Source organism: Cervus canadensis, chromosome 11, assembly GCF_019320065.1.
Source record: "Cervus canadensis isolate Bull #8, Minnesota chromosome 11, ASM1932006v1, whole genome shotgun sequence".
NCBI lineage: Eukaryota > Metazoa > Chordata > Mammalia > Artiodactyla > Cervidae > Cervus > Cervus canadensis.
In genome coordinates this window covers 26,387,040-26,402,349 of record NC_057396.1, presented here as the reverse complement: position 1 = coordinate 26,402,349, position 15,310 = coordinate 26,387,040, and the positions used below count along the sequence as shown (strand labels likewise).

General features: G+C 37.6%; 1 protein-coding gene across 4 annotated transcripts in view; it reads left to right on the top strand.

The window, feature by feature from the left end:
• Positions 1 to 13,289, top strand: part of DDX6 (DEAD-box helicase 6) — a 30,895-nt gene extending 17,606 nt beyond the window's left edge. For all 4 annotated transcript variants that reach the window (XM_043481193.1, XM_043481191.1, XM_043481194.1 and 1 more), the window contains 8 exons: positions 169 to 263; positions 1,629 to 1,751; positions 2,168 to 2,296; positions 3,601 to 3,717; positions 4,952 to 5,015; positions 7,267 to 7,368; positions 7,802 to 8,005; positions 8,976 to 13,289. In XM_043481193.1, coding sequence (XP_043337128.1) covers positions 169 to 263; positions 1,629 to 1,751; positions 2,168 to 2,296; positions 3,601 to 3,717; positions 4,952 to 5,015; positions 7,267 to 7,368; positions 7,802 to 7,977 — 806 coding nt within the window. In that variant the 3' untranslated portion in view covers positions 7,978 to 8,005; positions 8,976 to 13,289. The remainder of the gene's footprint in view (positions 1 to 168; positions 264 to 1,628; positions 1,752 to 2,167; positions 2,297 to 3,600; positions 3,718 to 4,951; positions 5,016 to 7,266; positions 7,369 to 7,801; positions 8,006 to 8,975) is intronic.
• Positions 13,290 to 15,310: the final 2,021 nt, after the last annotated feature.

Sequence of the window (15,310 nt, the reverse complement as noted above, 5' to 3'; positions counted from 1 at the left end):
AGCCAACTGAAGACAAAATGGAAATCCGTATTCTAAAACACATCTTTGCCTCTTTGTATTTTTCCTGCAGCAGTGTTTCTGATAAAATATATGTGTGATAAACCTTTACTGTATCTTTCTTGCCCTAACTAAAATTAATGAAAATACATGTTTTCTAATCTTGTGTAGTGCATGTGGTGATAGCTACCCCTGGAAGAATCCTGGATCTTATCAAGAAAGGAGTAGCAAAAGTTGATCATGTCCAGATGATAGTATTGGATGAGGTAATGTTTTTTTCATTTTTAAACATACTATTCTGTTCTGATTTGGCTTTGTTTATAACTGCCAGTGAATGAAGCATAACCTCTTTCTGTTTAAGACCTTCTAGTAAATTCATGACTCTTGTTGGTTTGTTCAAACTAACTTGGTTCTAAAACATGTTTTGCCTTTTAAAAGCAATAGATGATAGATGTTTATAGGAATAATTCAGCTTTGTGTCTTTTTCTTAGGGAAGTCAGATAGTTTATTTTTATTTTGCAGTGAGAAATCATTGAATAACCTCAAAGCCAAGGCCATTCTACATCTCTCTTCATTCTGTGATTCATCTTAAAAAGCATGTTTAAAAAAAAAGGCATCTTAAAAACCCCTCATTTAACATATCCAACTTGGTATTGTTTGGTTTTTTTGTCTCTGTTATATGTGTTACCTCACCAGACCAAAAGTGCCTTTTGAGAACTTACTCAGCTCTGCATTCTTGGGACCTAGCAAGCAAGTGTTTTATATGTATATGAAATCAGTGTTGATGTTTTGTTTTTTTTATTTTTAATTGAAAGATATTAGCTTTACAGTGTTGTGTTGTTTTTGCTGTACATCAGGCTCCAAGTATGTGTATATTCTCTCCTTGAGCACCCCCACACTCCCCAGTTTTGATGTCTTGAAATGAAGTTATTTTCCTGTTTGGTCTGTTTTAAGATAACTGGATCCGTTTCCTCTTGGTCTAATTTGAAACAGGTTTTTATCCTTGAATAATGAGAGATCACATTTATTAGTCACTGTGTTAGCACTAAGTGCTTTATGTGTTTTTTCATTGAATTTTTACAACATTCCTATAAGGTAGTTAGTTATCCTATAAAGTAATTCCTACAGTAAGAAGACACCTTGATTTTTAAATTGTGGAAACTGAAATAGTAGTTAAGAAACCTCCCAACATAGATAATAGCGAAGGAGGCAAGTTTTCTGTTTGTGTGTGTGAGGGGGTGAAGTAGAAAAGGATAGCTTTTATTATTTGCCAGGCAAAGGGAAACACACCCTGCTTCTGCCTCAAAAAACTACCCCTGACAGGTTTTAAACACAGGTAGTTTAATGCTGTAGCCTGTACTTCTATTATACCATAGTGTCTCTTTAATGGAAATCACATTAAAATTTTTTATGAGAATAAGGATTATGTCTGTCTAGGATTTTTTTTCCCTTAGAAGATCAGTATTACAGACTTCCTCCTTCTTTGTATCACTGAATGTGTCTTGGTGCCTTTGGACTATATAGTGTTTACAGCCAGGAACATTCTGTGAACTCTGCTGGAATGATTCCTTATTAACCAAAAACCTTAGACATGATTTCATTGAGTTTAAGATCATCTTTTTGTACTGCAGGCGGATAAGTTGCTGTCACAGGATTTTGTGCAGATAATGGAGGATATTATTCTCACGCTACCTAAAAACAGACAGATTTTATTATATTCTGCTACTTTCCCTCTTAGTGTACAGAAGTTCATGGTGAGTATAAACCTGTACTTACAAGCAGTACCTTCCTATTGCCCATGAGTGTACCTTTGTCCATAATTACATTATGTTACTAGTCTATATTTTATGCTGGTTTCAAGTTTTAAGGTACAAAAGTATTTTGATTTTTATTTGTTCATGAAGCTGGTATCTGACATAGCCATTGATGCTAGATAAATTGATTACAGCATAATCTATATTTAAAGTACAAAATAATAATAACTTAGCTGTATATCTGAATGTTAGATCTCCCATTTATGGTAATGACAGATTATATATTTTAAAGAGAGCTGCATCCCTTCAGTTAAGAGTTTTATCAGACAGACATGTATGAGGATATATTTTGAGTTAAAGTTTATTTAAAGAGATAAACTCTGCTTTAACTATAAGACTTTTTTTTTTTCCTTCAGAATTCCCATTTGCAGAAACCCTATGAGATTAACCTGATGGAGGAACTAACTTTGAAGGGAGTAACCCAGTACTACGCGTATGTAACTGAGCGCCAAAAAGTACACTGCCTCAACACACTTTTCTCCAGGGTGAGCCAGTTAGACTTCAGCTGCTGAATTGTTACCCATTTCTTAACCTCGATAAAACAGTTGTATCAGTTTTCTCATCATTTTCAATGTAGGAAAAAGTCCTTAGTTTTTCTTAAAAGGTAGTTTCAGTTGTTGATCTGAAGCTAATACTATATGATTGACAGGTCATAGGCACTTTTAATTTGATTCTAAAATAATTTGACCTTAATTACAGGTAATCCCATTATTCTGAGTAATTATAATTGTTCTGTTGTAAGTAGATCTGTTTTTGCAAGTTCGCCTACTTGCCAGAATTTCCTTGTCACCCTGATCAGTACTCAGATGCCCTTTGAAGACGCACATGAAAAATTTGAGACTTTATGCTGTTTATCCCTGCCCTCTTGTTTGAGCTCAGAAATGAACACCCTTTTCACAGTCTATTTAATGCCACATTCCCCACTTTTTTGTGCTTTTTTCTTGATTCCACTGTTGTAAATGGCCCCTAGACATAGTGCTGACATGTTGTCCAGTGCTACTAAGAAGACACATGCATCTTGCAGAGATGTTGTATTAGATAAACTTCATAAAGGCCTGAGTTATAGGTGCTGTTGGCCATGAGTAAATAAGGTGTCTTTAAAACAGTAACACATGGGGCGAGTTCCCTGGTGGTCGGGTGGCTAAGACTCCACACTCTCAATGCAGGGGCTAGATCCTGGTCAGGGAACTAGGATCCTGCAAGCCATGTGGTGCAGCCAGAAAAAACTCAGTAATATGCATAAAACCAGATTATCTGTTGACCCATTGATGAAAAAGTTACGAGTTAGGTCCTCACAGGGACCTAACCCTCTATTTCCCCTGGAAGGAGTGGTCCTATATTAACTGTGCTTAACTGCAACTACTATTAAATGCTGCTGCTGCTAAGTCGCTTCAGTTGTGTCCGACTCTGTGCGACCCCATAGACGGCAGTCCACCAGGCTCCCCCGTACCTGGGATTCTCCAGGCAAGAACACTGGAGTGGGTTGCCATTTCCTTCTCCAACACATGAAAGTGAAAAGTGAAAGTGAAGTCGCTCAGTCGTGTCCGACTCTTAGCAGCCCCATGGACTGCAGCCCACCAGGCTCCTCCGTCCATGGGATTTTCCAGGCAAGAGTACTGGAGTGGGATGCCATTACCTTCTCCAACTATTAAATGAAGAGTACTTAAAATTTTTATAGTTTTGCATCTCCCGTGTCATGAGATTATAAGTCTTAGTGTTTTCAACATTTATTTGCTTGTCAATATTTTATTTTCTTATGTGTTTTTTTTTCCCCCCCTCTGGTGCTCAGCTTCAGATAAACCAGTCGATTATTTTCTGTAACTCCTCTCAGAGAGTTGAATTGCTAGCCAAGAAGATTTCTCAACTGGGTTATTCTTGCTTCTATATCCATGCTAAAATGAGGCAGGTGAGTGTAAAACTTGTACTTGCATAGGTTTTTTAAAAAGCTTTTCTGAATATTTCGTGAATTTTGTTTTAATGCTCTTCCAAGTGCCCTGAGTTTAAGAATAAATTACTATTTAGTAGGCAAAGGACCCTTCATTTTAACTTCTCTGGGGTAAGATTTTCTAACTATAAACAGGGGTAATAGTATGTACCCTTACTTCACAAGGGTTTAGGAAGATTGAGATTGTGTATGAATGAATAGTTTGTCAGTTTCCAAGCACAATAGAAATGTGAGATTTTATTCCCTTCCCTCCCCATAATCTTAGATTTGGGCTAGTGTTTAGTATAGTAACCACTAGCAACAGTAAACTATTTAAAATACAGTCTTCAGTCATACCACATTTCAGATGCCACATTATATGTGACTATCAGCCACAGTTTTGGAAGGTTTGTAGAAGGTTCTAGTTTATCTGTGTACCTTCTCAGGTTCATCTTTTTCTCTTTATTGTTTGCCTTTAGAAAAAGGATGGGATCTGTTTCAGAACTTGATTTAACAGAAAATAAATTCAAAACTGTCAACATATTGTGTTTATGTGTGCTAACATTGTGAAATTTCATGATAGGAAAGCAGTTTCTGTGGTCTGACAGGTTAAGAACTTAATCAGCTCACATATGGTTTTCAAAGAAGCTTATTGTCATGGATCAGATACCGTCATGCAGGCACCTAATATTAAAATTACCACCGGAAATGAAGTATAAAATGGAAGAGAATATTTCAGAGTGGAAGAACATTGTGTTGAAAAGAAAGACCAGTTTGCCAGATGCTAGATTTATTGATTTTGCTTGAGATAGTGTGTTTTCATTTTTTAACTGAAAAGTTTTTTTTAGCTTTTGTATATAATAACTGAAAAGTAGTAGATGTTTCAGTTAAGCTAAACTTTTGGCAGCGTTTATTTGAAACATTTTAGAAGTAAATATGGTGAAAATTGTCACTTAAAACCAACTCCAGCAAAAAAAAAAAATACCTTTAAGAATTGAGATAATATGAATACGTGTATATTTGTTGCTTATTAATTCCCATGGGAGACTTATTTTTTTTTCACCTTTTGTTTTTAATGTATATTGAATGTGGTTCCTTTCTCATTCATGTAAACAAGTTTGGGTATAAAAAAACTGCTTGGGTAGGAAAAAAAAATGATGGAAATTTGGAGGCTTGTGTGAGTTGTAATCAAATAAATGCATTGCTTTATTCCTAGGAACATCGAAATCGTGTGTTTCATGATTTCCGAAATGGCTTATGCCGCAATCTTGTTTGCACTGGTAGGTATTTTCTATTCCTTTACCCATTGTTTTTCTTCCTAGTTTTGTTCTTTCTCTGTCCTATCCTGCAGTGAAGCTCCTGACATAGTCAGCTCCCTCTCCTACCATTTCTAGAATTTCTGAAGTTGAGAATGATCTGTAGGTAACTTTTTTTTTTTTGTAGTTAACTTTTGAAATTAGATTCCATACCTGAAACTGCAGAACACTTATTTTGGCACTCCTGCTTCATCTCTGCCTATTAAACCAGTTTTGGAGTTTGTGTATTTTCTGAATAGTTTTAGCATATAGGAATGAGTTCTATTTAGCATATGCAAAATGAATTATGTTAAGAAACTGTGTTTTGGAGGTTTATTATGGCCTTTCTTTCTTTTACCAGAATAAGACTAGTTTGTGTTCTGGTGTATTTCACTACATAAAAGCAGACTGGGGGTGCATGTGGACAGTTAGATTGAGTAGCCTCCTGTCTGTACACTGGGAATATAGTCTTAGTATTGATACTAGGTTTATAATCTAAACTAGGTTTCTGGATAGAGGGAAGAACCTAGCTTTTTGTTTTTTTGCTTTTAATTTTTGAGCTATACACAGAGATAAATACAGAAATGTATGGGTTCTGAGGGCCGGCTATAAAGTTATATGCAGATTTTCAACTTTATATGCAGATTTTCAACTGAGACCCTAACCCCTGATTTGTTCAAGGGTCAACTGTACAGACAAGGAGAAAGGTGCCATTTGCCATTAACCATTTCCTTATTTGAGAATGAAAAATACTTTTTTTTTCCCCTAGAAAGAGTTCATAGTACTTATAGAACTCACACATTGTTATGAATTACTGCTGTGGTTACATGGTTTCATTTTTAAGCGTTAACTTGCTGAGGCTGCCCTCAGATAAGTTTTTGAAGTGCCGGTGCTTTCTTCTCGTTTTTCAGAACAGTGGGCAAATACATGATCAAATAAGTACTGAACATTTATGTGTAACATGTATAAATACATACAGAGTACCACCCCTCTCAAGGAGTAGTTGTTTAATCAGAGATAAAAAGATGACAAAAGAACCTCAGACTGGGCCTGCAAACTTTTTCTGTAAAGTCCATGTAGTAAATACCTTAGACTTGGCACACTATGTGTTCTCTGTTACACGTGACTTGACTCTGCTGTTCTACCTCAGTGGCAGTATATTTAACAAATGGCCATGGCTGTGGCAGTAAAATTTGACAAAAACAGGCATTGGGCTAGATCTCCAAGGGAGTAAAGGTAATTTGCAAGTGTAAGGTATATACAGTTAAATAACCCTAAATTTTCATAGGAGAGGGAAATAACTAGCTGAGGTGATCTGAGAAGATATGAAATTGTAATTTATAGGCTATAGATGAGTTTTAGACTTGGATAAGAAGGAATATTTTGTTAGGGGCCTGGCATAAAAAGTAGTCTAGAGATCACTAAGAAGATAGTGTAAAGAAGTATAGTGGGTGAGGTTGGTATAGTGGAAGTTTTGAGATGTGTTACAACGAGAGTATAGAGCAGAGGACTTTGAATGGCAATTTTAAATTTTATCTGCAGACAGTTGAAAATAACATGTTACAAATTCAAACCAGTATATTAGAAATATTTGTCTGACCATCATGGATTATTTTGACGTGTGGAGCTGAGAAGTGCAGGGAAACCTAGTTATTAGCTTATTGAGCTTATTGGAGTAGTTTCTACGTGTATTTGTCAAAGCCTAAATTAGTATAATAATTGTGGGACTGGAAAAAAGTAGAAGGGATAGTCTTGCATATTAGCTTATCTCAGACCTGTTATAAATCATTCAGCAGAATGGGATGAATCATTCAGCAGAATTCTGAACAAAGTATAAATTACTACTGGTAGATTGCCTCTTTTTTAAAGTATTCTCCATTATGCAGTGAACTTTAAAAATAATTTATTAACCTTGGATTAAGTACTTAAAAATAGAGTGAAGAAAATTATACTTGTGAGCTCATTTTTGAGTGTATAAGCTTTTTCAGTCATCCTTGATTTGCACTGTGTTACCTCAGACCATTTTTTTAAAACTTTGATAAAGCACTGGTAAAAGGTAACTTGTGAACAGAAAGCTGCTTATGGTTAATGTGCATGAGAAATAATGCCAATAATTTATGAATGCTTTTGAATTACTGCATGAATTGAGTGATGTTTAGGTTCCTTTAGAAATAAATGTTAAAGAGTGTTATGACACCAAATTGAAGGATATAATGGAGTTTTTTTTGTTTTAAAGATTTGTTTACCCGAGGTATTGATATACAAGCTGTGAATGTGGTAATAAACTTTGACTTCCCAAAGCTGGCAGAGACCTATCTCCATCGTATTGGAAGATCAGGTGAGGAAAAGGAAGAAGATGTTCTTTGTGGAAGTTTTTTGAGAAGTTTAATCACTAAATTTTATTCCTTTTGTGAAGTAGAGTGTGGTAGCAATTAAAATAGTGAATTAAAACTGATTTAGTTTTTTGATACATCAATTTCTAATTCTTCCAGGACATTTATTTTTTTTTAAGTTAAAATAACCTGATGCCTAATTTAAGACTTACAAATTAGAACCTCACTTTTGTAACTGTACTGTTTGTATTTTATACTGTGTATTTTGGCAACTTTTGACACTGTTACTTTAGGCTATGAATAATGTGTATATGGATTCATATACTCAGTGGCACTAAATAAAAACATTAATCCTATATGGATTTGCCACTTAGAGACTAATGCTTGCACGTTGACTGTCATATTTAATTCTTATTAATTAGAATTGTTTTTTGTTAGGTCGCTTTGGTCATCTTGGCTTAGCCATCAACTTGATCACATATGATGATCGCTTCAACCTGAAAAGTATTGAGGAGCAGCTGGGAACAGAAATCAAACCTATCCCGAGCAACATTGACAAGAGCCTGTATGTGGCAGAATACCACAGCGAGCCTGTAGAAGATGAGAAACCTTAACACGGCGTGCGCCTGACAGAATAGCCAAGTGAGCGTGATGTTTAAAGGAGGGAGGTCAAGGGCCTCTTTCCCCCAGGGGAGCTTGATGTCCTACCATATACAGTTAGCAATAAAAGATGAAATACCTCTTGGCATAAACGGCAGTAAACAGGAAGTTTGTCAGTTGGAGTGATCTTATTGGTGAATCCATAAATTCAGTTCTTGAATGCCATCTTCCTATGGTAGTGTATGTGAACAGTACTTAAGACAAATTCAGACTTCTAAAATATTGGAAGCAAAAAAGAATTAGCAGTTTTGAATGTTAAACTATTTTTGCTCTTTTCCTTTATCACTCAGTCATCTGTTAGTATTCACTCTTAATTTCTAATGGGTACCCTAATAAATTAGGTTAAATTATCTGTAAAACCTTATTGCTAAAGGAATAATCAGGTTATGAGTCTCACGTGCACCCACCTTTTCATCTTTTGTTGACTGTAGGACTCTGGAAGAAATGCTTAAAACAAGGCTTAATTAACATAGGAAAAAACCCTCCAAAACAGCCAATATTCCTGTAAGGAAAATCTGATTTCAGAGATGATAGTTTCCAAATTAGCAGTGAACATTTCACCCATTATTTTTAGGTTCTACAAATTACTCTTTTCACTTTAACATTTTTATCCTAATTTACTTGTCAAACACAAAACTCTTAGACAAATATAAAACTAGCCCATGTATGCTAGTATACTGACAGGTTGTTGAGTTCACATAGGATTTAAAAAAACTTAAAAATTGTCACAGATTACTACTGCCTGCTACCAGAACTTTTAGGATTTCATTCTGTCTCTGGGATGTCTAGTGGAAATTTCTTAATCCTGAGTGGATTCTATAGTGTGTAAAGAGGCTCAGTAGAAGCTATTATGGAGAGCATTTGGGATGGAATTGTGAATGCCTACTTCACGTGTGTGTATCCTAGTTTATATTGCTTACCAGCGATAATTTTAGGTTTCTTTTTTCTTTAGGCTTTGACAAACTATGGAAGGCTCGTTTGGATCTGTGACACATCGATTTTGTGGGGAATGCTCTTCTCTTTGTGGGTTTTTCATCTTCTTTTATTTTGGAACTATGAAGACTTAAGAGCTCAGACATTTCTTCTTTTTTTAAACTGGTGAAGAGAAAAGCTGAAAAGGAATTTACCTTTTTTGTTCCACTTGTTTGCACTGTGTGCTGACTGAACATTAGTTGCACTAACTGCTGGTTTTTTAAAAATTTTTCTGGGGAAGGGGGGACAAAGAAGGAAGAGAAAGAAGGGGAGAAACCCTAAAAAGAGAAGAACCTTGATGAACACAAGCTTGTCTACGATTTCAGAATTCTCCAACAGCTGACTCTTGAGTGCATTTCAACTTCTCCCTGGTTACTCATCCGTTTTTAAGCCTGAAGAGCTTATTACTTATTTGTGCGAAGTGCCTTATGCTATGAGACCATTCAGAATATCATCTTTTAGACACAGCCCAAGGAATCAACAATAGTATTTTTTTTTTTTCTTTTTTCTTTCTTTTAAAAATTTTTGTCTTTTCATTTTGGTTTCAAGTTGAAGTCTCTCTCTTCCCTTTCTACCCGATACTCAAGCCCAGGGCTGGAAGATGAAACATATTAGTAATGTTAAACACCATTTTCTTTTTCTTTATGTGGAGGAGTTGATATGCAACTGCAGTTCATCCGCACTGTAAATACATGTATTTAACAAAAAAAAAAACAATCCCAAGTAAAAATTTCTTCTGGGCTGAGTAGATACAACATCATCGCTCCCAAAGGAAAGAGCAGTCTATCATCGCAGGAGCCATATGACAAGCCTTTTGTGCTCTATAGCAGAACACTAAAGACTGGTTTACATACGCCTCCATTAGCAGTTATGGCACTTGATGTGTAGACATGTCAGAGCCTTTGACCCTCTTTCCTCTGTGGCAGAGCGTGTCCCATAGAAAATTGGGTGTGTATACTTGTATAAACTTTGTAAATAGGTTTTTTTTCTGGGTTCATATATATATATATACATATATATATATTTTTTTTTTTGGATGAAGGTTGCTGGGATTAAGGGGATTAGAGTGATTATGGGAGCAGCTAAAGATGAGAGGGGCTCAGTTTTCCGCAACACTAAATCTAAAAAGTATTTTGGCTTCTTCCTGTAGAGAACAGACCTCTACAGGAATCCTACATTGGAAAAGAGGCCCAGGAGCCTGGGGTTCACTGCTGCCACACTGCCTCATATAGAACCTTGGAGTAGGCCTGACAGAGAGCACGGAAGCTTCACAAACCTCTAATTCAAGATGTTATTTTTTTGAGACGTTCTCTCTGATACTGTTCCCCGCCAGCCTTTTTTAAAAGTTTGAGAAACTTTTCAAGCTCTGCAAAAGGGGACAAAGAATTTGCCTTGCAGTGTGGGGATGTGATTGCGCGGCAGTGTCTTTGAGCAGTATATATATAAAGCATGGGTTTGCATTTCAGAATATTAGCCAGTACCAGCTTTGGTAATTTCAGCAGTTCTGGGGCTTACTTTCTGTGGATCACCTCCTGTACTTTGTGTTGCCCTCTGCCCACCTTGATGAATAAACTTGCAGGAACGGGCAACCCCTGAGAGCTGTTAACTTTCATGCTACAGAAAGCTGCTTGCCATCTTCTTGCTTTGTGACAAGAATTATCTGTCATTTTGCATTGTAAATTGCTGGCAAATGCTTTACAGTCAATAGTGTTGCTTTAAATTGTGCCCCTCCCAACATGCTTGATGTTTGGCCTGATCTCCAGGCAAAAGGAGTGAGATGAATCAATACCAGTGAACTTTTTTTTTAATGTTTTTAATTCCCTTTTAACCCAGTATACTAGGTCAATCAGGAGGCATCTAGGATTTAAAAAAAAGAAAAAAAAGAAAAAAAATTAAAAAAAAAAATCGGTTTCCATTTGTCATTGTCTTTTAAAAAACCCTAAAATATTCCAGGATATGTCTTACATAAACTTTCATGCTTAACTCATCTGGATAAAGAAGTCAGTTACTCAAAGTTGCTTTTTTGACTCTGCCTCGTTCTAAGCAAAATTATTTGTGATTCCAAAATTCCTTGAGGATCAAAATCCTGCAGATGCCTCCTGACCAGACATAGCCCTAACTCCTTAAAAACTGTAGCAAGAGCTGCACAGTACAAACCCAAAAAAGAATAACTCATTTATCTGGTATCCAAGCCACACTGTGTGTCTCCAGCCAATGTTGGTTACTAAATGCAAGGCCTAATTTAAAAAGTAACCTTTTTCCAGGGAGGGGTGGGGGGAGGGAACTTCAAAGGCATCAACTTTTGACCAAAAAATCTTGCCCTTGTACTGATGCAGCTCTCTGTTTCCCCCCCATCTCTGGCGAGGTAAGAGGGATCATTCATTATAGAAGAAAAAGAAGGAAAGTTCATAAATGCAATTTTGTGTCTCGCTAGAGTGTGTGGGTGACTAAACAAACACGCAGTCTCTTGCCATCCTCCGACTGCTCTGCCTGGTGCCACGTGCCTGTGGGTCCCTCTAAAAGCACAGACTTTAAACTGAAAGTATTCCTGAAGTACAGCCTCTGATGAGGAGTGGCACTTAAAACGATCTGGGACACCACGATTGGACACCGTCTTACACAGACAGCTGTCCAGTTCTGGTGCTTGACTCTTGAGTAGGAATTGTTAAATGGAAAGATGCTCTACCAACTAGGTCAAAGCCTAGTCTTTTTTTTTTTTCTTCAATTCCCCTTAAAATAAGGAGCATTGTTATTATTAGTTGTTTTTCTGTTCCTTCCAGTATTGGGTGTTTAAGTAATGGTACTATTTTTCCAGTGGTTCATTTGGATAAAAAATACTCCCCTTATTTTTAATATTTAAATTACAATCAGCTCCTGGTTTAACCAGTGGTTATATAGTCGTGTAATGAGTTATGGACCGTTACACAGCTTGCTGTCTCTCTCTTCCTTACATTCTGATGGAGAAACCTTGCCTTTTCCCTTAGGAATGGAATGGAATAAATTTATTCTAAAATGATCTTCCATGGGAAGAAGTAAGGGGGAGAGAAACCTAAATATAATCTCTAAATTATTTTCAAGTTGGTCCCAGCATCATAATACAGGTTGGCCCCGAGGGATGGGGGGAGGGGGGAGGCAATTGGTTATCAATATTTGTTTTCAGAATGAGATGGGAGCATCTTTCCTTTGCCATGTGCTTTGTGTTTGATACCATCATGCTTGGATTAGAACCAGACAGCACAAAGCCTTGAGTGTACATTGTTGGAATCAAAACATCTCATTCTGATCACTTGGTTTAATTTTTTTCTTTTTTTCTTTTTTAATAGGGGTGGGAGGGAGGTTATTTTGCCCCAAAAGGGAGGGTATCTGCACTAAGGATTTAGAAACACTTTGGAAGCTCATGACCTCATCAGAAACTGCCTTTAGTCACACTCCTGACCTTATTATAGATGAGTAACAAAAAGATGAAATAAATTCTTGGGAATTAAGCCATGTTGTTTTTATTTGCAACTTTTTTTCAGCGTTCTGTGTATCTTAAGCTGTTGTGGAATCATTTTTCTGGCAAAATAACTTTGTCAAGCCAAAAATTTTTGGCCTCATGGGAGCTGATGTAGTCAACTTGGTGAACTTTAGTGGACCTTTTGAGCCTGTAGTTGTACTTCATACCTTTAGTTTTTTGGTTTTTGTTTTTTAACTTCCAAAGAAAATCCACTCCTTTCTGATCTAAAAACTCATCTTTGGGGTAAAGAGTTAAGTGTCCAAAGGTTCATGAGGTCAGAGGGAGCTAGCCTGGCACCTGGACTGTGCCCCTCCATAGCTGACAGATTCCAACAGAAGTGTATTTAAATTCTCCAGTAGAAAGTACTGGGCAGGGCAAGGGAGGGGGTAGGGTTGGGCTATTAAGATACAGGCTACTGTATTTTAACCAGTGGTTGTGGGGGAGGGGTGCTTGGAGAAAACAAAGTCACTATTCCCTTTTTTGAAACAAAATTAAAACGAAAAAAATAATTTTTTGTTTAGTAAAAACAGGATAGAATTCCAGTGTCCCTAGCCACAAGGGACCAGTTCCACTGAGAAGTGAACAGTGGGGACTCAATTTTGAAAACATCTGGGAAATGGGAAAATTGGCTTTCTGTTAATTGGCAAATGTTCCAGTGGGGCTGTGTTTTTGTTGGAACGTCTTACGTTGTATGTACACATATGTTGACCAGAGTCTCTGCTGAATTTGAAAGAAAAGATGGTGGATAAAATCTTGATTTGTTAATTTATCTCAATAAAAGCCCACTGGAACTCCAAATATGTGTGTGGTGTGTCTTTAGCAGCAGCTGTTCAATCTTGCAAGTCATTTTTAGTTAAATGACTCACTTTCTGAAAAGCAAGAAGACTCAGCACTCAGCCCAGTTAAATAAAATCTGAGAGCACCTTTGTCCAGCCCTAAGGCTGTCTCACCATTTGCATTTCACTGTTTTCATACCCTTAACAGAACAGGAAAGGAGAAAGGACAGAGATGTTGGTCCACAGTATGTTGGAGAACTGCCAGTAATTACCCCTAAGAATTGTTCAGACCCTCCCCCCCAAAAGAGAATTAGTGAATGGAATTTGTATTCTGAGAACTAGAAATTCTGATGAAAGAAATCAAAAGACCTAAATAATTGGAGAAAATCAGACAAAGCTGGACCCGACATCCTCACCTGTACACCCAAAAAACTTCGGTGTAACAAGGTATGTGCAAGACTTGCATGCTGAAAACTGCAAGATACACTGATGAGAGAAAGCAGGCTTGATGATACAGTCTTCCATTCCATGAACATGACACTTCTCTTGTCCGTTCCCCAGCTTCATCTATAGGTGGTTCACTGTATTTCCTTCCAGTCAACTGCAGCAAGCTTTATGCCAAAAGCTGATTGTAAAATGCATGTGGAAAGGCAAACTGCCATAACAGCTTTAGAAAAGAACAAAGAGGACTCTACCTAATTTCAGTTCAGTCACAGTCGTGTCCAACTCTGCGACCCCATGGACTGCAGCATGCCAGGCTTCCCTTGTCCATCACCAATTCCTAGAGTTTACTCAAACTCATGTCCATCAAGTTGGTGATGCCATCCAACCATCCCTCCTCTGTTGTCCCCTTCTCCTCCTTCCTTCAATCTTTCCCAGCATCAGGGTCTTTTCAAATGAGTCAGTTCTTTGCATCAGGTATTGGAGTTTCAGCTTCAGCATCAGTCCTTCCAATGAATATTCAGGACTGATTTCCTTTATAATTGACTAGTTGGATTTCCTTGCAGACCAGACCTAATTTCAAGGAAGCTGTAAATTCAGTTCTTTCACTACACTACACTGTGAAGAAATGGGAGAAAAGCCACCAAACTTTCCAAAGAATGGGTATGTACAGTCTAGCCTAAGATGAACCACGTAAATATTTCCCCTGATTGCTGGCTTGCCTTTGGGTTTACTTACCAGAGACTCCCATAGGAAATTAGATGAAAGAGGGAGTTTGTCCTTAGTTGCTCAGTAGTGTCTGACTCTGCGACCCGGTGGACTTATAGCCTACTATGTCCATAGGGATTCTCCAGGCCAGAATACTGGAGTGGGTTGCCATGCCCTCCTCCAGGGGATCTTCCAACGCAGGGATTGAAACCAGGTCTCTCACATTGCAGGCGGATTCTTTATGTCTGAAGCCCAAAGAGGGAGTTTGTATTCCTTTAATTCCTTCCCTGTAAGATGCCTCAGGGCTTCCCTGGAGGTAAGGAACCTGCTTGCCAGTGTAAGAGACAGAAAAGAACAATTCAATCCCTGGGTCTGGAAGATTCCCTGGAGGAGGGCATGGCAACCCACTGCCATGGACAGAGGAGCCTCGTGGGCTACAGTCCTTAGGATCAAAAAGAAGTGGACACAACTGAAGTGACTTAGCATGCAGGCATGTACAAGATGCCTCTAGCCGCTTTGTTCCTCACCTGGAGATCTCTGCAGCTAAGTGTCACTCTGCCTCCATTTTCTGGTCCCCTCCCCTTGGTAGATTTTCCCTACACCCACGGCTTTGTAAATAGGCATGATGAAAATAAATTCTTCTCAAATTTTCCTACTCTAAGTGTGCCATCTGTTTCTTGTTGGGACCTAGACAGAATAATTGGTACCAGAAATGGTCCCAGAAAACAGACTTTTAAAATGAGATTCTGGGATTGGGTTATTTATATTTGATGAGCTCAACGATAACCTCCTTAGCAGGGTTGGTGGATAGGCTAGAACATGAGTAATTCATGGACGTGGTGGCATCACAGTTCGGATTTTCGTTGGTAGTACCATGGGATTAAGTGCAGGTAA